The following is a 21900-nucleotide window of genomic DNA, read 5'->3' on the forward strand; positions in this document are numbered from 1 at the left end:
ACAGACTGCACAGAGTGCAGCTAGCTCGCTCGCGCTCGAGCTTGCCACGCGCTGCACCGTGCACGCTACTCGCTAGCCGCTAGCAGGCGCTAGGCGCTAGGCAGGTACGTAGGTAGGTGCAGTGCGCGAGCGCGCCCGTGCACGATCGACGAGTACGAGTCGATATGTACATGTAATGTGTGTGTATATGTACGCGCCCGCCAGATTTTTTCAAGCGAGACCACGTGTTTCTTGCATGGCTGGCTTCTTCGAAAACTCTTGATCACGTGATCCTACACGTGTACGTACGCTAGCTGTAGCCATGGTAGCTGTGGACGTGAGCCTGTGGCAAAATATCGCATTATCGGGCTTTTTCAGGGTGAGAATATGTGGTGCGCGCGCGGCGGCGGCTGCAGCCACAAAAATCCGATCCGATGCATGATGCGCGTGCGTTCGAACGTTCACGTACGTCATGCTGGCTCTCTGAACAAAATAATTCTAAAAAGAATCTGAAACAGACTTCAAAGTTTTCTTTTGCTCACCAACAGTTTCTTGACGCTACTGGAATTTACTCTTCCGTGACGAGCTCTTGGCCAGTCATGTCGCTGGGTGCCATTGTTGTGGCCCTGATAGCTATCGCTGCCTTCTCGGCTCAACTTGCTCTTCACAAAATCCAGGAAGGTATGTGGGCTCGGATTTTTCCACAATTTTTGCAGCGAACAATGTACACACCCACCCTGCTTGGATGTGGATGATTTTGCTTTAGGGGCCGTCCGGGGTTACCAATAGTTGTTGCAAAACGAAAAGGTTTAGTATTTTCAGTACATGTACCCACCCACCCACCTACCTTTTCTGCAGGTAAAACGAATTCGAATAAAATATTGATGTCATATTATTTTCGACAACCACATGTAACTGGGCATTCTCCATCTGCATTCAATAATTATTTTCAAAACGAAACTCCTTCAAACCCACCCACCCCCAAACGAAAACTAGTCTTCAAACGGGTGCCGGGAAACCCTATACATGTTAGCTATCGGGCGGGCCCCCGTCACTTGGGAAGTTTCGCTCTACATAGATGCGTATGAAAATATGTACGTGTATGTCGTACGCGCCGGGGAGCGAGGGCAACTTTCATACTTACATCTCCCTACGGATTTCCTTAGGAACGCGCTTTCCTATGATTGGTCCTCCGTAGGACTTTTTTGAAATATTTTTTGCATTTTCCGGATTTATCCATGCCAACGTTCAAGCCGCGTGAAACACAAGGTCCACTACACGTTGAAAACAAAAATTAAGAATGTGGTTTAGGCGCGTGGTGTATGCGGCAGGCGCATGCAGCCGACGCGACTCCAATGCAACAAGGCATGTTTTGCAGTTCACGCCGCAATCCTCACGTAGAAAGCTGTCATTGCTGCCACTAGGGCGTCAAGTATAAGTCAACACATGGATGCCTTCCTTGTCCAGTTTGCGCAATGCTTCCTGCTACTTTTGTTGCCTATCTGGCTGCTGCATTGTATAGCGAAGTGCCGTGAAACGATTGTGTGGATGGCATTGCCCCAGGAGCCTGTGATAACAATGTAGCGCCATTTCAGAATGCCCGTGTGATTCTGCAGCGTCCTTCACACCTTGGCCTGCGATATTCACGCTCTGTTGCCAGTCAAGACCATCTTATACTGTATATACTCTGATTTTATCTCGCCCTGGACTTCATTGTGCGGTGCGGGCCTCCAAGGAGGTTCTATTGTTGACTTTCAAACTTGCAGCAATGATTTATTTGTACTGGGAGTGATTGCAACTGAGGGGACATCCCCTCTTGGTGCTGTATGCTGCATGCTAAGGGTCTCCTATCTTAGCTTGTATGTTTCCACGAAGGGGTTCCGGCTGTCTGCGGAGTACGCTGAGGCAGAAAAGTTGTGTTGCATGAATCAGCTGCTGCCTTGATCCACGTGGCTGCCATTACATCAACTGGTAGCAACACATTTGGGATGTCAGGATGCAGGGATGGCATGAAATTCATGTTTCCAGAATAGCTTGACTAGTATTCACTGTTTACTGTATAAGCAGACAATTTCGTCGGTCAATAATTTCGTCCAACTCCAAAGAAAGGGAGTTCGTCCGGTTGTCAATTTCGTCCATGGATCATAAGAGTGTATTGAAAAGCTGGACAAATTAACATTAGTCCAGCATTTAATTTAGTCCAACAGCTCGTTGGACGAAAAAGACGAAATTAAATTCCAGACGAATATTTCTGCTTGTACAGTATGGGATGTGTGCATACTCGGAGCATTATGTTTTTATTTCTACAGTGACGTGTCAATTTATTTGTTTCTTTTTGTTTGACTGCCTGCCTTCTCCAGGACATGTTGCTGTGTACTATCGGGTAAGGGACTGTGTTGCGAGCTCAGTTTGGACTTGATATTCCGGCGTGTGTGTGTGTGTGTGTGTGTGTGTGTGTGTGTGTGTGGGTGTGTGGGTGTGTGGGTGTGTGTATGTGTGTGTGTGTGGGGGTGTGTGTATGTGTGTGTGCCACCTAGTTCAGTCGGTGGGGGTACTAGTGCCAGGGTTGTGCTTGGGGGCTGTTGCCATTGGGCTCGGCCACTCACAAAGTTGTATTGTTGTCTGTGTTGGCCCAGAGGTCATGCTTTCTACGTATGCAATGATCGGCCGGTTGTCCTTCGTCTTGGTGACCGTTGAGCTGTCCGGAAACGCGATTTGATCTGTGTGTGGCTGCTGAGCTGCTACTAGCTTGGCTGTTGTTCCAGCTTCGGCTACTGGGGCGGAGGTGCTGCTGCTGGCGCTGCTCCTGCTGCTGCTACTGTTGCTGCTGCTGCTGCTACTGCTGCTGCTACTGCTGCTGCTGCTGCTACTGTTGCTGCTGCTACTGCTGCTGCTGCTCCTTCTTCTATTGCTGCTATTGCTGCTGCTACTGTTGCTGAATGAAGACAGCAATAAACTAACTACACTGGTGTTTGTGTTCCGTGCTGTTTGTTTGTACAGGGAGGCGCTTTACTGAAGCACACCAATGGTCCTGGCTTCCATTTCATGGTCCCGTTCCTCACAACCTATCGCTTTGTACAGGTGCGTGCCTATGCCTCGTATTTTTGCCTCGCTGTCAGATCTCAACCACATATGCACGTTGGAGTTCTCGTCACGATTGCCTAGTAGAGTGCTAGCTCCCCCGGCCCAGATTCCCCTGGTCCGGATAACATAGTCCTGACACGTTTGCTAACCTACCGTAATGTCGCCTGTTGTGATGCCGGGCTTATTCCAGTAGAAGCCAATGTCAGTGCTGGGCGTCTATTCGAACGCGGTATTTCTATGTAGGGTAAAACCTGTGACTAACGACCACCCCTTGGGGCCAGAGAAAGCGGTCTTTAGTAGCAGGTGGTCCTTAGTTAGAGGTTTGCACCGCACAGCCATATGAACGTGAGACCTACGTGCCTGGGGAAGTGGTCTGTAGTACCAGGCTGGTCGCTAGTCACAGTGGTCTTTAGTTACAGATCTTACCGTATGTCAACACTATAATCAGGCTTGTGTTCTACCTGTGTATCTTGAACATCAGGCTTGTAATCGAAACAGGCTTCTATACAAGACCGGCTATAATACAAGACACTACCACGTTGTAGTGACTGCGGTAGTTATGCCCCAGCCGCATGCTATTCTATGCTGCACACTTCCACCCGGCCGCATGTTAGTACCTTCTTCCCTGCTTGTGATGGGACTGCCGATGTCTCACTGACCTTGTTACTTGTTTTGTCTTTCCCCTCGGGCATGTCCTAGACCACACTACAAACCGACGAAGTCACCAATGTCCCGTGCGGTACAAGGTGAGTGCCTGTTGGCGGGCTTGCGCCTGTCCCTGTTTGCCTGTTTTGTTTGCCCCTCTCTCTATCTGTGTGTGTGTGTACCATGTCTGTTCGGTTTGTCTGTGTCTATGTGTTTGCAATGTTGTTGTCGTCGTCGTTGTTGTTGTTGTTGTTGTTGTTGTTGTTGTTGTTGTAGTCTTTCATTTTACTTCGCATTTAGGCACAGGCAGTGCTGCCTTCTCACCAGAGTGTGAAGTTTCCAATTCCTGCGGGACATGAAAAAAAGAGCCGGTGGTCCAATCGTAGTCAGTGCAACGCTGCAAGTTTAGTAACAGAGAAAATAATTGATTTTTGTACTAATTTCACTGAACCCAAACTCTCCTGTGCAGTTTGCTTCTTGTTGTTTTGTGGGTCAAAAACCTTGCCCGGTGATGTCTAAAGTACAAGTAAGACAACAATGGCAACAATGATCCTGCCTGCAGCAACAACCATAAAAGCAACAGCCACTACAACACCAACAACGACAATGACGGCAGTGGCAGCAGCAGTACTGCCAGTAGTATCACTGGCAACTGCTCAATGACATCTTCTTGTGTTTGTTTTCTCTTTCTGTTTTTTTTTTTTATAATCTTTTTCTAGTGGTGGTGTGATGATCTACTTTGACCGTGTGGAGGTTGTCAACATGCTGGATGGCAGGCACGGTAGGTTATTGGATAAGGATTGTGTGCCACTGTGTCTATGGAATCTGTTGAGTGCTTTCAGGCGGGGGGGGGGGTTCAATGATTCAGCAGCCCTCTCTTCCAAGGTCAGGCTATACCCAGCCTTGTCCGACCTGAAATTAACCAGCCAACCTGATTGTGGGCATGCAACAGATTGTGCAAGCATGTGCGCGTGTGCACACGCACAAACACACGGATGCACACACACACACACACACACACACACACACACACACACACACACACACACACACACACACACACTTGTACTTGTACTTGTTGCTCACTGCCAAAACTGGTCACGTGAGTCCCCCCGGGAGAGGGGAGAGAGACTCAAAAGGAATCTTGGAAAGATGACTCAACTGGTTATTGAACCGCCCAACGGCCGACACCCCCTGAAATCCCCAAAACTCTGGGTGGACTTGAAAATGATCCCACTTATGGGCTCACCACACCTCAGTAAGTGGGTGAGGACAAGGTGCAGAAAAAGGATTGACGGCATCACACACACACACACACACACACACACACACACACACACACACACACACACACACACACACACACACACACACACACACACACACACACACACACACACACACACACACACACACACACACACACACACACACACACACACACACACACACACACACACACACACACACACACACACACACACACACACACACACACACACACACACACACACACACACACACACACACACACACACACACACACACACACACACACACACACACACACACACACACACACACACACACACACACACACACACACACACACACACACACACACACACACACACACACACACACACACACACACACACACACACACACACACACACACACACACACACACACACACACACACACACACACACACACACACACACACACACACACACACACACACACACACACACACAACCAGACATCAGATATACTGATATCTGTACTCACAGCTGCAGCAGGGTATTACCGGTGGACATGTGTGTGTGAATGATTCATGTATGTGTGTGTGGGGGGGGGGGGGGGGGGGAGGGGGGTTTGTGTGTGTGTGTGTGTGCGTTCGTGTGTCATTATAGAGTAATTTTGTCTGTCCTCTCCGCGTGCGTGTCTGTCTGTCTGTGGCTATGTCTGTGTATGTCGGACGGGTGTACATGGATTTGTGTTTAGTCTATGACATAGTTCACAACTACACCGCAGATTATGATCGCGTCCTCATCTTCAACAAGGTCCACCACGAACTGAACCAGGTACGACCGAGAGTGCTTGTGTTGCTGCTTTCTACGTATACGTGCCTGTGTGCACGCGTTTGTGTATGCCAATAAGCATATACGGTGCGGGTGCGCACGCACGCGTGTGCGCACGCGCGCGTGTTTGTGTGTGTGTGCACGCAAGCATCCATGTGTTTAGTTTGTGTAGACCCTGGTAGTTTGATGTCATTGCTGTGTGTCCATGTGGCTTAAGCTCTTCCACTGGCTATCAATTTTATTTCTAATGAGAATGCCATCTTTATAATTGACGGACTCTCTCTCTCTCTCCCTCTCCCTATCCCTCTGCTTCTCTCGTTCATTCTTTCTTTTCAATCTGTGGGCAGTTTTGCAGTGCACACACACTCCAAGAGGTCTACATCGAGATGTTTGGTAAGTGTTCTGGCCGTTGGAGTACATGACATTGTACTACTTATCGTTTGTTCTACATGCGGTACTGTACTGTAAAATATTTAAATAACCGACGAGGAGACAACAGTCGTAAAATAGCAATGAAAAATATCAATTGTGCACTCATAACCATGTATAAACAATTAAAATGAAACAATTCCAGAACGTTTTCGTGTGACTATCATCAGTGGAACATCGTCACATAATAAGAATCACTAAAACAACCAGTTATATAGCTAGAATATGAAAAGAAGCGTGAGAATGCAGCACAGCTAGCGGTTATGCATAACGCGTGTAGTGTGAACCTTTGCAGTGTATCTGAGAATGGTAGCAGTAGATGAATGTGGCAGCTGTGAGTGCGTGTGGACAACACTGGTGAGTGCGTATTATTTAAAAAGTGTGAGTGCTACAACATTTTCTTTTTGCTTGCATAGAACAGGGTCACGTGTGCGAATATATACAGCTTCCAACACCTGCAACTGCTTAAAGAAACATGCGCAACAAATAACACTAAACCAGGAATCATCAAACAACTTACGACAATCCGGACTGGACACCAAATGCTTGTAGATGGCAGACTTGCTCTTGTCGATGTCGAACTCCTCCTCGTCAGTATCACTCTCATCATCCACTTCCTGTTCCTGCTCACCCTTGCTTTCCTCCTGATCATCCTGTTCATCCCCATCATCATCCTCCATCTCCATCTCCTCATGCCATCGCTTCTTTCTCCTTGACGCGTTCACTGCTGCGCCCGTACTTTCACCTGCCGCTACTGGTTCCGCCTTCTCGATTTTTCTCAGTCGTGTCTCCGCTAGTCTCTGGCTTCTCCTCAGATTCGTTTTTCCTCCATTTTCGTTTCGTTCTCCTGGTAATTTTTCCGTTACCGCCGTCGGGTTTGTTGACGAACGATCGTCCGGCGGTCTCCCGCGTTATGCATAACCGCTAGCTGTGCTGCATTCTCACGCTTCTTTTCATATTCTAGCTATATAACTGGTTGTTTTAGTGATTCTTATTATGTGACGATGTTCCACTGATGATAGTCACACGAAAACGTTCTGGAATTGTTTCATTTTAATTGTTTATACATGGTTATGAGTGCACAATTGATATTTTTCATTGCTATTTTGTACTGTAAAAGCCATACATATATAACGAAGTCTTAAATCTAACGAGTTAACGAGGGGAAATCTGTCGCTAACTCACACACACACACACACAAACCAAATCGTTATACAGAAATCGATACATATACTGTCCTATTGAGCGTTGAGAATATGAGTGAGAATCGTTACCTTTGGCACACGTGAACTAGTCAATTTTGGGAAATCGTTATACATGCGCCTCGTTAGAATAATGGCTTTTACAGTACACCAGAAAACACGGGCATGTATACTATGGAGATGGCATTGCAGGCTAGTACTTCTCATCGTGTGCTATACTACACCAGAAGACCTGGAGTCCATTTCAAAAATATAGACGCATGGTATTTTTGAAATACTTCAAATTTGGCTGGAGCTTCTTGAGAATTTTTTTCGGAAAATTAACCGATCAGATAACGAACGCCCAATTTCGAAAACTTTGTGCACAAAGTGATCACAGATTTGGTGTGGCATAGATGCTGGCCTAACGATTTTTGAAATTCCGCGTCTATATTTTTGAAACGTGCAGTATACTCTATGGAGATTACATGGCATGATAGTGGCTGGAGTGACAATTCTGAGCCCTGTGCTGACCCGTGGTGTATATAACAGTACACTCAGTCATGATCAAGTTCCCGGGCCTGCTTACTTTAGTCAAACGCAACCCACACCTAGACCAGCGATTGCATGTGCATGTGTGTGTTTAAGTCCGACCTACTCCGCGTGCAACTCGAACAGTCTACCCGGAAACAAGACCGGCCAGGTGACGGGAACCGGAAATCTGAGATGGAAGGGACCATCTGTAGTACGGAGATGTTTTTAGACATGCATTTTAGTTCCTTTTTCTACTCACCTTTATGAACACATGTGGGTGTGTGGGTGTTTGCGTGTGTTTACGTGTGTGTGTGTGTGTGTGTGTGTGCGCGCGCGCGCGTGTGTGTGCGTGCGCGTGTTGTGCGTCGATTTTCTTCGGAGTAACATTGTTGTTTCAACTCACTTATAAACGAACCGTACTTGATCCCCAGTCTGGAAATTGCAAAATTTCGCTTGAAGCGTGTCGTTATTTACTGGGCAACCACCAATCTTTTACCTTCCCCGTTGTGTGGGCAGCCACTAACCGTTTTGCCTTCCCCGGCGTTGTTCTGCTCAATAGATAAGATTGACGAGAATCTCAAATCCGCGCTGCAGAAGGACTTGGAGAGCATGGCTAAGGGTCTGATGATCCAGGCAGTGCGGGTCACCAAGCCTAAGATCCCGCAGTCCATCAAGCAAAACTTTGAACACATGTAAGTGATTGTAATCAGTATGTTTGATTTGACCAGACCAGGCTACTTGACGCTTACAGACAGCAGCACGAACAGTTCACCAGCCACACTCCACGATAGCAAGAAGTGTGAGTGCGCAGCAGCATAGCTTGTGGGTATGCAGTGGATTGATGTGTGAGTGCGCATCAGCATGGTTTGTGGGTATGCAATGGATTGATGTCTGAGCGTGCAGCAGCATAGCTTGTGGGTATGCAGTGGATTGATGTCTGAGCGTGCAGCAGCATAGCTTGTGGGTATGCAGTGGACTTATGTGTGAGTGTGCAGCAGCGTAGCGTGTGGGTGCGCAGTGGACTTATGTGTGAGTGTGCAGCAGCAGCAGCAACACAGCTTGTGAGTATGCTGTGGTGACCGGCAGCAGCAGCAGCAACACAGCTTGTGTATAAGTAGTGAACTACACCTGTGTGTGTGTGTGTGTGTGTGTGTGTGTGTGTGTGTGTGTGTGTGTGTGTGTGTGTGTGCGTGTGTGTGTGTGTGTGTGTGTGTGACTGAGCAGCAGCATAGCATACGAGCATGCATTGCTGCCTAATTGTACGAGAACTCGCCGCTACTGTGTATGACACCAGACCTGACCAGGAACATTTCTGATTTCACGAGAAACCCGTAGGATTCTACTACACCGTGGTTATAGTATTGTATGCATGTGTGTTGTTGTAAGGTTGAATAACATTCAATCACGAATACGTGTTGTCGACCAACAGTGACATGCTTGGAAATGGCGCCTCCAGTAGAACCCAAGCCCCGCCAGTAGAAAACCCCTTCCCTCCAGCAGAACCCACGCCCCGCCAGTAGGAACCCCCTTCCCTCCAGTAGAACCCACATCCCGCCAGTAGGAAACCCTTCCCTCCAGTCGAACCCACACCCCGCCAGTAGGAAACCCCTTCCCTCCAGTAGAACCCACGCCCCGCCAGTAGGAAACCCCTTCCCTCCAGTAGAACCCACGCCCCGCCAGTAGGAAACCCCTTCCCTCCAGTAGAACCCACATCCCGCCAGTAGGAAACCCTTCCCTCCAGTCGAACCCACACCCCGCCAGTAGGAAACCCCTTCCCTCCAGTAGAACCCACGCCCCGCCAGTAGGAAACCCCTTCCCTCCAGTAGAACCCACGCCCCGCCAGTAGGAAACCCCTTCCCTCCAGTAGAACCCACATCCCGCCAGTAGGAAACCCCTTCCCTCCAGTAGAACCCACACCCCGCCAGTAGGAAACCCCTTCCCTCCAGTAGAACCCACACCCCGCCAGTAGGAAACCCCTTCCCTCCAGTAGAACCCACGCCCCGCCAGTAGGAAACCCCTTCCCTCCAGTAGAACCCACATCCCGCCAGTAGGAAACCCTTCCCTCCAGTCGAACCCACACCCCGCCAGTAGGAAACCCCTTCCCTCCAGTAGAACCCACACCCCGCCAGTAGGAAACCCTTCCCTCCAGTCGAACCCACATCCCGCCAGTAGGAAACCCCTTCCCTCCAGTCGAACCCACATCCCGCCAGTAGGAAACCCCTTCCCTCCAGTAGAACCCACACCCCGCCAGTAGGAAACCCCTTCCCTCCAGTAGAACCCACGCCCCGCCAGTAGGAAACCCCTTCCCTCCAGTAGAACCCACACCCCGCCAGTAGGAAACCCCTTCCCTCCAGTAGAACCCACACCCCGCCAGTAGGAAACCCCTTCCCCCCAGTAGAACCCACACCCCGCCAGTAGGAAACCCCTTCCCTCCAGTAGAACCCACACCCCGCCAGTAGGAAACCCTTCCCTCCAGTCGAACCCACACCCCGCCAGTAGGAAACCCCTTCCCTCCAGTAGAACCCACGCCCCGCCAGTAGGAAACCCCTTCCCTCCAGTAGAACCCACACCCCGCCAGTAGGAAACCCCTCCCCTCCAGTAGAACCCACACCCCGCCAGTAGGAAACCCCTTCCCTCCAGTAGAACCCACGCCCCGCCAGTAGGAAACCCCTTCCCTCCACTAGAACCCACACCCCGCCAGTAGGAAACCCCTTCCCTCCAGTAGGACTCGCTCCAGTCGGGATGCTTTTGTAGGCGAGCTTGGCGTCGAAACTCATTGTGTGTTGTCTGCCGCCGTTGCCCTGTGCAGGGAGGGAGAAAAGACCCGCTTGCTGGTGGCCACGCAGAAGCAGAGGGTGGTGGAGAAGGAGGCTGAGACTGACCGCAAACGAGCTGTCATCGGTAAGCAACTCATGCTTTAATCAAGAGTACCTAACCCCCAAAAGTGTGCGACTGCCTGCACAACCTCTATACAGTGCTGTGACTGCAGAGCTTCACATCACCTGACTTGGTTCAAGAGGTACCGTTACGCTGCCAAACAGTGCAAAGTGACCACGAGAGAGTTTAACCCAAAGCAGGGTCTATCATGCACACGGTGCAAATAATGTGTACGGGTTCGTCACTTGATGTGAACTTCTGCCATCACAGACCCCCATTGCTGGAGTTGCACACTCTTGGGGGTTCTGTACTCTTGCTTTAATCTATGACCCTGTAGCTCCTCCGAGTTTTATTTGCTTTTTTTTGTGGTCCTGGTCAGACTGCGGCAAAACGAAATAATCCTATGAAGGCTGAAGAAAATGTTGAACGGTCTCTGCTTGGATGACCGCCACACCTAGCTTAGTGGTTAGAGCATCAGTGGCCTCAGGTGAAGATCCCTGGCTCGAGTCCTGGTGGTGACAGTCAATTTTTTGCTCCGACTTTTCCCGTTTGTGTCTTTCCCTCAAACCAGTGAATTTGTTATGACTTGGGGCTCCCCGCGTGCTAGTTTGTACGTGAAGTGTGTGGGTTACGGTGAGGGCTGGGTCCCACCCGCCTGTGTGGAGTCACAGGAAGCGTGAGTTTCGAAGTCTGAAGAAAAAAATGTTTAAAAACTGTCTCTGCTGGGATGACAGCTACACCATAGCTCAGTGGTTAGAGCATCGCTAGCGTCAAGTGAAGGTCCCTGGTTCGAGTCCTGGTGGTGACAGTCAATTTTGTCTTCAGACTTTTCCCGCTTGTCTCTTTCCCTCAAACCAGTGAATTTGTTATGACTTGGGGCTCCCCGCGTGCTAGTTTGTACGTGAAGTGTGTGGGTTACAGTGAGGGCTGGGTCCCACCCGCCTGTGTGGAGTCACAGGAAGCATGAGTTTCGAAGTCTGAAGAAAAAATGTTTTAAAACTGTCTCTGCTGGGATGACAGCTACACCATAGCTCAGTGGTTAGAGCATCGCTACAGTCCATTTCAAAACTATAGACGCGTACCTAGGCAAAAACCGTTATGCCAGTATCTATACCACATAAAATCTGTGATGACTTTGTGCATAAATTTTCCAAATTGGGCGTCTGTTATCTAATCGTTTAAAAACTATATGAGAGTAATTGTGGAGCGGTCCTGAGCAATATTCCGAAAACTATTCTCAAAAAGGTCCAGCCAAATTTGAAATATTTCAAAAACCCTACGCGTCTATAGTTTTGAAATGGACTGTAGCGTCAAGTGAAGGTCCCTGGTTCGAGTCCTGGTGGTGACAGTCAATTTTGTCTTCAGACTTTTGCCGTTTGTGTCTTTCCCTCAAACCCATGAGTATTTTTATGATTTGGGGCTCCCCGCGTGCTAGTTTGTACGTGATGTCTCGCCAACTACAGATTTGTGCTCACTGAAATCCGACCCAAAGTGCAGAGCTGGCGCCCTGGACCAGTTCACATTGCATCAGTATAAGTGTACATCCAGCCGCATTCGTGCCACTTCCAGGGCGTCAAGGGCAGTTTTTATAGTTGAGCGCGCCAGCTTTGCACAAGTGGTCGGATTTCAGTGAGCGCAGCTGTAGCTAATCCCTCAAGCGACAGGCTTTTTGTTCATTTCCGCATAAATTTGATTGGAATTGTATTGCTACGTCGGTATCTTTGTGTACTGAAAATTTGGTGGGCGGTTGCTCGTACTGTAGGCAAATGGCGAAATAAAATTTTACAAAAACGGGGTCTCAGTGCTAACTTTTGAGATATAGGCGATGACAATTTCACTAAATTTTCAAATTTGTACAGGATTTGTGATGTATAGCGGATGGGTATTTCATTAAGAATCTGATTTACAATCTTCCTCATTTTTTGGTTATTGAATGTACTAAACGTGTACGTGCCAATGAGAAAATAATAAGAATGCTTCAATGCTCGATTTCGCCATATACATGCAGGTGCAGAATGCCTTTTTGATAAGTTTGCTTTGGTGCATGTACATGCACACCTACATATCCCATGTACATGTCCATTATACACCTACCCTTCTCTACTAGCCAACCCCAGCCCTGCAATACGCATAGACACACGTGCGCACACACACGCACACGACGCACGCACACACACACACACACACACAAGGCACACACTTGCTCGCACGCCCGCAGGCAATGGCTCCTATGAAGATTGGGTTACTACTTCTTTGCAAAATGCTGCATGGCAGAATCCATAATCCGGCGGTTGCTGGTGACCCGTGAGCTGCCGGTCGACTTGTCGATAAACAATAGCCGTATGCCCATTTACGGGTTTCTTTTGTAGGCATGGACGAGGTGGTTGTACGTGAGGCCAGAGCCTGCCATCTTGAGGAGCATTGTCCGGGTCAGGATGTTCTTGAGATGGGGCAGCAGTGTTGCCAGGCACTTCTGCTGCTTGGCCTGGTACTGGCGTTCCTCGGCAACGAATGCGATGCCTGTTGTCGCAACCACCATGTCCTTCTTTGAAACGGCGACATGCTCGAGGATGGCGCGAAGGCCCCGCACATCTGCCAGCGCTGAATGTGCATCTGCAAGGGAATTGGCAAAGCAGGATTGGTATAGACAAGATAGGCTGTATGAAGCTTTTCCTGGTCTTTTAGCCGTTAGCAGCGACAGCGTTTGGAATTCATCAAGATGTCCCTGGACTCTCACCTGTTGCTGTTGGTGCGGATGTGGTTTGTTTTACCAAAGTTGCCTTGTCTTTGAAGGACTTACTTCCTCCGTATACAAAAACTTCGTGACTTTTTTTGCATGGTGTTTTTGAGCAAGAACCTGCTCAACGAACGGCGCCAAAGGCTGTCATCGACAACCCACGTCCATGTCGAGGTGAGTTTGGTTGATCCCGAACAGATTCTCCACGTACGCCATGCGTGTGAGGACGTTGCCGACAGAAACTCAAGAGTCAAATGAAAAAAAACTAACACTTACTTGCTCCAAGAAACTGACTCAGTGACGAAGTGTAGCTCGTGGCTGGAACACGAAGTCACGCGGCACTCGCTGCCCTGAAACTGGCCAGGCTCGTACTTGCGGTGCGCGGCCCCATATCCATGATATCTACGCAGCGTGAGAACATCGATTTGTTTCGCTCGCACGGCAAGATGAAACATTTCAGTCGTCGTGCAACCAGCGCAGACTCAGGATCAGAATGTCGATGGCCTGGCTTTCTTCGCCTCTCTCCAGTCAGACGCCTCCTTTGTCGCCAAGGGGAATCGCAGGGACCTCCTCGAAGCCATTGTAGAATGCTTGGGAGGATTTTCCTGGCGAGAAAATGCGAAGCGTGGGGATGTGCTTGTACGACTCGTTTCACGGCATAATGGAGGTTGCGGGTTGGAACAACTGAATATAGTTGACACCGATTCGTACACAGATGAAGAGGACGTAGCCAAAGTCCAGCGTCGGATCATCACTGCAGGTGACAAGAATCTGAACGAAATGCGAGCGGAAGCAGCGACTGTTGGCGATGCGGAGTCAGCGTCGTCAGGTGACAATGACATGAGCGACGAAGACTCTGAAAAAACTCAATCTCATTCGTCTGAGTTGCTTTTTTCTTTGTATATAGCTTGTAAACAGGTTAGACAATGCCACGAGTGTTATTCCAAGTCAAACGGAACAATTTCAGAGCTGTGCGCAGCTTTCAAAAAAAAGTCACGAAGTTTTTGTATACGGAGGAAGTAGTGGCGTCGGCTCTCAGCTAGAAACCCAGCTTTCTGTCCTCCTCTGCCTTCACTTCCACTTTTTTTGCTTGTGCAGAGCAGTTGTGGCGCTCTGCTCCATGTCTCCTCGGTACAGTTCCACCACACAATCCAGGAGCTGGTCCTTGGTATAGGAGCTGGAGCTGGTCCTTTTCCGTATAGTCTTCATCTGTTCCAGATCTGCTTGTACTAAAGGGACAAGCAAGTCAAGCCTTGAATGCACTCCATCGTAAATCTGAAATTGAAGCTCAACACTTGTTGACGTACAGAAAACAAGACTTGGCTCATCTTGTTGCTTTTGAGAGGTGTTGTCTCCTTTTATGCGTATGTTGTGGAATTGTCCCCCGCTCCCCGCCACACAACTACCCTCTGACTCATCCAAGCGGATTACAGAATAACACAGTTACTTGGAGTTGAACAATATCTCTTAGAATCAATAATCAACTGGTGGGCGAGAGAACGGGGGAGAAAGACAACGAAATAATAAACAACCAACAGTTATAAACAGAGAAAGGGCGAACACATCGAAACGACCAATGAGCGACCAGTACGTACGATACATGTGACCAGAACCAAGACAACAACACCGTGGACGAATCACACCACTCCCTCGCACCCGAACCCGACTCGCACAGCGCATGCACCACATAATCCACGCATGTGCAACAACTAGTAGACAAACGCACTCACACAGGCAGAAGCAGATCCACACACTCTGACAACGCATACACCACATATACCACGTCATACGCATCACACCCATATACTGCACACCACGCATCACTCCCGTACAGACAGCAGACCATATTTGACACCGGACAGGACAAGACAGCGAGACCAGAAACAACAACGGGTGTAAATAATAAGCGTATCGAATTTCGCAACACGTAGCTTGACTGTGTTGAGAACGCGCTCTCTTATCGTTCGACTCTTGGCGCCTTCCCGCTGCACGCAATGGTGCGTCGCAAAACCACCAACTCTTCAAAACCGTCGATGACAGGTATGACGGTGGCAAAACCATCGTTGACAGGTATGCCAGTGACAGGCTCCAGGCCGGATGCTGGCAAGGCAAGCACCATACAGCCAGTACTGGAGGACGAGTCCGTAGCACTCGACCCTGAGACCGGCTACCTACCTTCCTCGCTGTTGGCGCTGCGGGCAGTCTACGACTAAGTTATCTGCACCTTTGATGGGGCGAATATCGGTGGTGAACTCGCTGATGTATGCAAGCTGCTGAAGAACACAAGGTGGACTTGTCGTAGTGTTGACCTACTTCCTCCGCGTCATCGAAATTGTCGCAGTTTGACTTTTGATATAAAACGGGGTATTTACTCACCAGCACTCGTACCACAGGTAAGGAATCCGACATAGGCGATGGTCATCAGTATAGGGTGACGGCAAAGTTCTATTTTCTGTTATTGGAAGCTGGAATTTTTGAACTAGACGCAATTTCTTCGCTGATGTCGCTGCGATGGTAATTTCGACTCGGTGAGATCAGTCAGGCGTTGCAGCCTGCACATTTCTCGTGCTTATGGCCATTCACTCAAGCCTCATCACTGTTTTACCTTAGCTGGGGTGAGAATGACTTCGTGGAACAAGTGGCAGCGCTTGGAGAAACACCGAGGGGTCAGCAAACTAAATGCCTGCAACAGCAATAAATTTGTCGCTCTGGCCGAGACACTCAGTACATGATTGTACCTGCAAGAGCCGTGTAGACTCTACATGTAGTGCTAGTGATGCACACGCAGGTGCCGTACCATCATCCCCCCCCCCCCCCCCCCCCCCCCCCGGGTATACCAGTGAATCAGGGCCGGGCAGTGATGCTGAAAAAGAGGGCACGCTGGACGTGATAGTACACTTACCTGCATGAGCTGTGACCACACAGCTAAAATAAATGGGCATGCCACGGCTAAAAAATGTTCATTTCAAGATCGAGGTGATTCCGCCGACGGTAATCAGCCGACCTCGCAACGATCGTGTATTCTTACTAGGCTTCGTTGGTGGTGAAGTAGAAATCATCCAGAACTAGCAGACGACAAGCATAGCAGCTCTTGTCCTGTGGAGAAAGTCAAAGCGTTTGAGATGAGGCGCGACCAACTTTCAACCTTCCTTGAAATATTTTGGAACGATATTTTTGCGTCCATTGACATCAGCGACGACGAGGACTTCATCTCTGCATGAAAACTCTCAGTCCAACTGTCCTGAAACGTTACTCTAGGCTTCAGACTATCATACTGTGTAATAAGTTTTGAATGGCTTAGCTTATGGAGTTGTCAGTAACAAGTGACAAGTCACTAGTCAAACTGCGACAATTTCGATGACGCGGAGGAAGTACATGGCAGTTTTGGATTTCGGAAACCCCGACACAACACACTTTCTTCAAACAGTTCTAAGTTATAAAATTCATTTTTATCTAACTAGTTTCTGCTCTGTAGAGCTTCATCAGAGATGTGAATCCTTGAAGTGACGCACAGACAGGTAGATCGCTAGCAACTCACGGCTGAATGTACTGTATCGTTTCTCAGTGGTGGACAACTGCTTGGTCACGTGCGCTGCAGGGCTGAAATGCTTGCGTGCGCGGACCTGTCGTTCGTACAGTACGCGCAATGCCACCCCTAGTCCTGCATTGGCTGGTTGTGCCTTGGCGGTATGGTGGCGCCTTCTGGCTTAGTTTAGTTTTAAGTTGACGCATTGTACAGCAGTGGACCCTCTAGCACTGCACGTAATGCTTAAAGAGGCTTGCCCGGCGGCAAAGTGTCATCCGGGACCCAGTTTGGGACATAGAGAATCTTGTGCTCCACATGTTCTTGGGAAACACGAGAAAACACTTAGGGGTCGTCGCAACAGTTTTCTTGTCGTCCCTGAAACGAATATCGTTCATTTCGTACTCGGACCCCTCCCCTCCCTCTGAAATGAACATAGCTTGCTATGCTGGACGACGAAAATCTCATGACTGCACATGTATGTATACACACACACACACCCCACCCCCACCCCCCGAATGAATGATGTTCGGTACGACAAAAAAATTGCGCCAACCCCGTAACGCTGGTCACACATCCGGGGGGGGGGGGGGGGGGTGCGGTGGGTGGTTGTGTGTTTGTGTGTTTGTTCCTTGCGTCCATCCGTTTTTCTCTTTGAGATACCCGTCCAAGATCTTCAAGACATTGAAAAGAACACATTGATCTTGAGGATTGCAAGAAAAGGAATGGATGCATCAGGGGCTGAAATCCAATGAGCTATCTCTATCTCTCTCTCTCTCTCTCTCTCTCTCTCTCTCTCTCTCTCTCTCTCTCTCTCTCTCTCTCTCTCTCTCTCTCCTTCTCTCTATCTCTCTCTCTATCTCTCTCTCTATCATATCTCTCTTTCTCTCTCCATTGCTAGAGGCGGAAAAGAATGCACAGGTTGCCAAGATTCAGTATCAACAGAAGATCATGGAGAAGGAAAGCCAGAAGAAAATTGCAGAGATTGAAGGTGAGTCCTTCCCCCTCTTGCTTTGTGTGTGTGTGTGTGTGTGTGTGCGCACATGTGTGTGTGTGTGTGTGTGTGTGTGTGTGTGTGTGTGTGTGCGCGCACATGTGTGTGTGTGTGTGTGTGTGTGCGTGTGCGCACATGTGTGTGTGTGTGTGTGTGTGTGTGTGTGTGCGTTGTGTGTGTGTGCGTTGTGTGTGTGTGTGTGTGTGTGTATGTGTTTGTGTTTCTAAGATACCTTTTGAGTCTCTCTCCCCTCTCCCAGGGAGACCCACGTCACCTGTTCTGGCAGTGAGCAAGTACAAGTGTGTGCGTATGTATGTATGTGCATGTGTATACAGTGTAACTGGGGTAAGAGACATACCCCGCTGGGGTATGGAAAAACAGTACCTAGTATCCCAGGTGCTGCTTATCCAAAGTTGACTTCTGCGGCCCGCTAAAATGATACATGGACAGTTTGTCAAAAATGCTCGTCGAAGTTATTTTATTGCACTCAGAAATGTACGTGGTCAGTGCCACCAAACCAGGCGTCCCGCCTTGCAATCAGCCCCGTCCGCATCGTCAACATACTGAAGTACGTATCAACTTGAACCTGCTGTCATGTGTGAAGGTGTGTGAAAACACCAAAACGTATTGTAGCGTGTGAGGCTGGGTGTGTTTGGACCTGCTGAAAATCCGGCATGCACGAGTTGTATATCTTATTAGAGTACCGTGAAAGTCCGTAAATAAGTACGTATTTACTTTCGAATTAAGTGACCACACCCGTACTAACTTTCGGACCTGACTTGTGTGTAGTGGAGAAGTCATTTTCATGTCGATGTACATGCTACGTGCTGCATGTGCGCACCGTACCGGTACTTATTTCGGGCAGTATGTTTATCGGGCTTGACTTGACTTCAACAGACAGAGCCAAAAGAATGAAGGGGGTATTTCTTTCGGGCAGGTACTTATTTACGGACTTTTACGGTACAGTCAGACCTCGCTTAACTGCACACATCCGTTTTCCACAAAAGTGTCCAGATAGGCGAGGGAACCGGATAGCCAAACACCGGTTTTGTTGGATGCACCACGTATGCTGTAGATTTGTAACCAGCTATTTTCTTCCGGATGGCAAGGGATCCGGATAAGCGAGGTCTGACTGTACGTCGTATCCGAACACATTTGTGTATGCGCTTATGGGAGGAAAATCCGTGCGACGAAAAAGGACCGTGCTAAACAGGCGTATGTCTTACCCGGGTACGAACTTAGCAAGTTCCACTGTATGTACGCCTGAGCAAATTCCTTCGAAGAACAAAAAATCCTTTGGTTGTAGGTGAGACGCAAGGTGCCCACGCCCCAGCGGTAACTCGAATCAGAAGTGCTGCCCAGTGACATCCGTCTATCACTAATCAGCTTCTCTCTCTCTCTCTCTCTCTCTCTCTCTCTCTCTCTCTCTCTCTCTCTGTCTTTCTCTCTCTCTCTCTCTCTCTCTCTCTCTGTCTCTGTCTCTCTCTCTCTCTCTCTCTCTCTCTCTCTCTCTCTCTCTCTCTCTCTCTCTCTCTCCTTGGTCTCTTTTTTTTTATTCAGATCAAACTCTTGTGGCACGACAGATTGCACGCGCAGACGCCGAGTTCTACATGGCCAAGAAGATTGCCGAATCCAATAAGGTACGCATGTAGCATATGTGTACATAATTATGTGTATTTGTGCCGGTTTGTCTCTCTGTATGCCTGGCTCCCTGCCTATGGCATTGATGTGTGCACGTGTGTGCACGTGTGTGTGTGTGTGTGTGTGTGTGTGTGTGTGTGTGTGTGTGTGTGTGTGTGTGTGTGTGTGCACGTGTGTGTGTGTGTGTGTGCATGCATGCGGTATTGTGTTCCTTCCCGTGATCAGGTGAAGTTGACGACGGACTACCTGGAGCTCCAGCGTATCAAGGCCATTGCGACCAACAGCAAGATCTACTACGGCACTAGTATTCCAAAGTTCTTCATGGACTCACAGAGCACTGACAAGGCAGGCATCAAGGCCAATATTGATGTCTTTTCCGAGGACATTGACTCGGTGGGCAAGTGGTCCACCGACGAAGTACCGAAAACCGAGAAGTGAGATGTGCACTGTGGTGTTGGTGTCGGTGTGTGCCTTTGCAGGGCGCAGTGCCTCGCTTGGCGCTGGGTGGAGTGCGAGCTTAGACGTGTCGGTAGGTCGCCCTGCTAGAGTACGGGTGTAGAAATAGAGGTGAGTGTATGTTAGAGTGTAATTTGGGCCACTGCTTACGGCCGCCGCGCCTGTACACACACGGCTAAAACTTTATTAGTGTTTTGTTTCAATTCTTGACTGCCAGGTCGCCGCTGCAGCCTTGCTTATTATCCTAGGGTTCTGTGACATTCGTTTTATTATGGTTTATCATTGGCATATGATGTACAGTGGAATTGGCTGGGTCCGATGCACCTCGCCAGCCTGGCCCCTCCGAATGTTCCTAGTCCTGCTTGCACACGCTGCTCTGCTGCTGGTGTCAGCGAGGTCCGCAGTGTTGTTGTATGCCCTGCGTTCTACGTGTTTTTGCTCACCATCGATCTCTCCCTTGCGAGAATATTCTGACTTTTTTTACTCCATTGTGCACATTTTAGTTGGTGATGGAATTCCTAGCGGTTCGCTTTCGATGAGCTGTTCTATTTTTCAAGTTTACCCAGCGTTTCTAGCATTTTTTTTCTTAGCAGTTTCCAGTATTCTTTTCCTACTTGTAATTGGTTCCTGACAGTGATGGTGGCGGTGAATTCTTTCGGCATCTTCCATCTTGTTTTTAGTTCTTTTTGAGACCTGTCTTATTTTGATGTTTCTTTTCCCTTTGAAAGTAGCGCGATTCATCGTTTTTCCTCTCAAGTGTGCCTGTGTGGGTGTGTGTGTGGGTTTGGAGGTGCGGACGGTGGTCGTTTGTGATTTGTTGCCAGTGGCTGCGACACATTGCAATCAAGTCTGTGTTCTGCTGCCATGCATGCTTGGTAGATATGTTCAATGCTGCCAGAGGATATCCGACCACTTTCGTCGTGCCGTGTCGAATAGTCCTCCACACAGTCCAGCATACTGTTTGCACGTCAGTACCAGATTAATGGACTCTGGGTGGTACACGTGTGACAGTGCGCCCTCTTTGCCGGAGAAATTCGACCTCATGAATCTAGTAAACTTAGTAACGCCCCACTCAGGTGTGCAGGGTGGAATGTGTGGTGCGTTCTACTTGTAGGGCCACAAAGCGCCAGGCCTTATTTTATTCATGAGTTTGAATTCCTCTGCCCATTACATGCACTGATGCAGGACTCCCACTCCCGGGTAGTAGTAAAATACCGGTATTTTACTACTACCTGGTTAGTACCTAACAATCGTTACCAAGACTGTACTAGCAAGAGGCCCTCATCAGACTACGTACATAGATAATCCAGTACAAAATCACATAAAACCTAAAAGGCAACATTTTTCCATGCCTGCATTCAGACTACACATTTTACATGCAATATACAGGCAACCTTTGACCCTACGAAATTGCGCAAGGGGCCTGGGATGTGTAAAAGCAGCGGACAGTCGTACCCGGGTACAAAGTTCGTACAACTGCCTGGTGAAAGTACGATAAATGCAGGAAAGTTGCCTTGTACAAGGGTTGGCACCCTGCCTGAAAGGATTGGGCAGCTTTTTAGGCTTCCCGCCAGATTCTTGTTGTTGTCCTGGAAACTTCTATGTAAATGTGACTTATAGGCTGTTTTGTACCTGGTCTGAAGAGGGCCTTAGGGCCGGGTTCCACTGCGGCTCCGCGGCACTTGGCTGCATGCAGCGGAGCAGTGCTGTTCCACTGACACTCGCCATTCGTGGCA

The 21900-nt window shown here is 48.9% G+C and overlaps 1 protein-coding gene across 1 annotated transcript; it reads left to right on the plus strand.

Annotated features, from left to right (window-relative positions):
- Window positions 1-467: 467 nt before the first annotated feature.
- LOC135819536 (erlin-2-B-like) lies at window positions 468-20920 on the plus strand. The gene is made up of 12 exons (XM_065332760.1): window positions 468-660; window positions 2340-2362; window positions 2980-3060; window positions 3763-3809; window positions 4428-4489; window positions 5716-5795; window positions 6140-6185; window positions 8496-8628; window positions 10746-10837; window positions 17975-18064; window positions 19628-19707; window positions 19934-20920. The coding sequence occupies exons 1-12, from the start codon at window positions 579-581 to the stop codon at window positions 20144-20146; spliced, it is 1029 nt and encodes a 342-aa protein (XP_065188832.1). The 5' UTR covers window positions 468-578; the 3' UTR covers window positions 20147-20920.
- The last annotated feature ends 980 nt before the right edge of the window (window positions 20921-21900 follow it).

Source organism: Sycon ciliatum, chromosome 6 (assembly GCF_964019385.1).
Source record: "Sycon ciliatum chromosome 6, ocSycCili1.1, whole genome shotgun sequence".
Taxonomy (NCBI): Eukaryota; Metazoa; Porifera; class Calcarea; order Leucosolenida; family Sycettidae; genus Sycon; species Sycon ciliatum.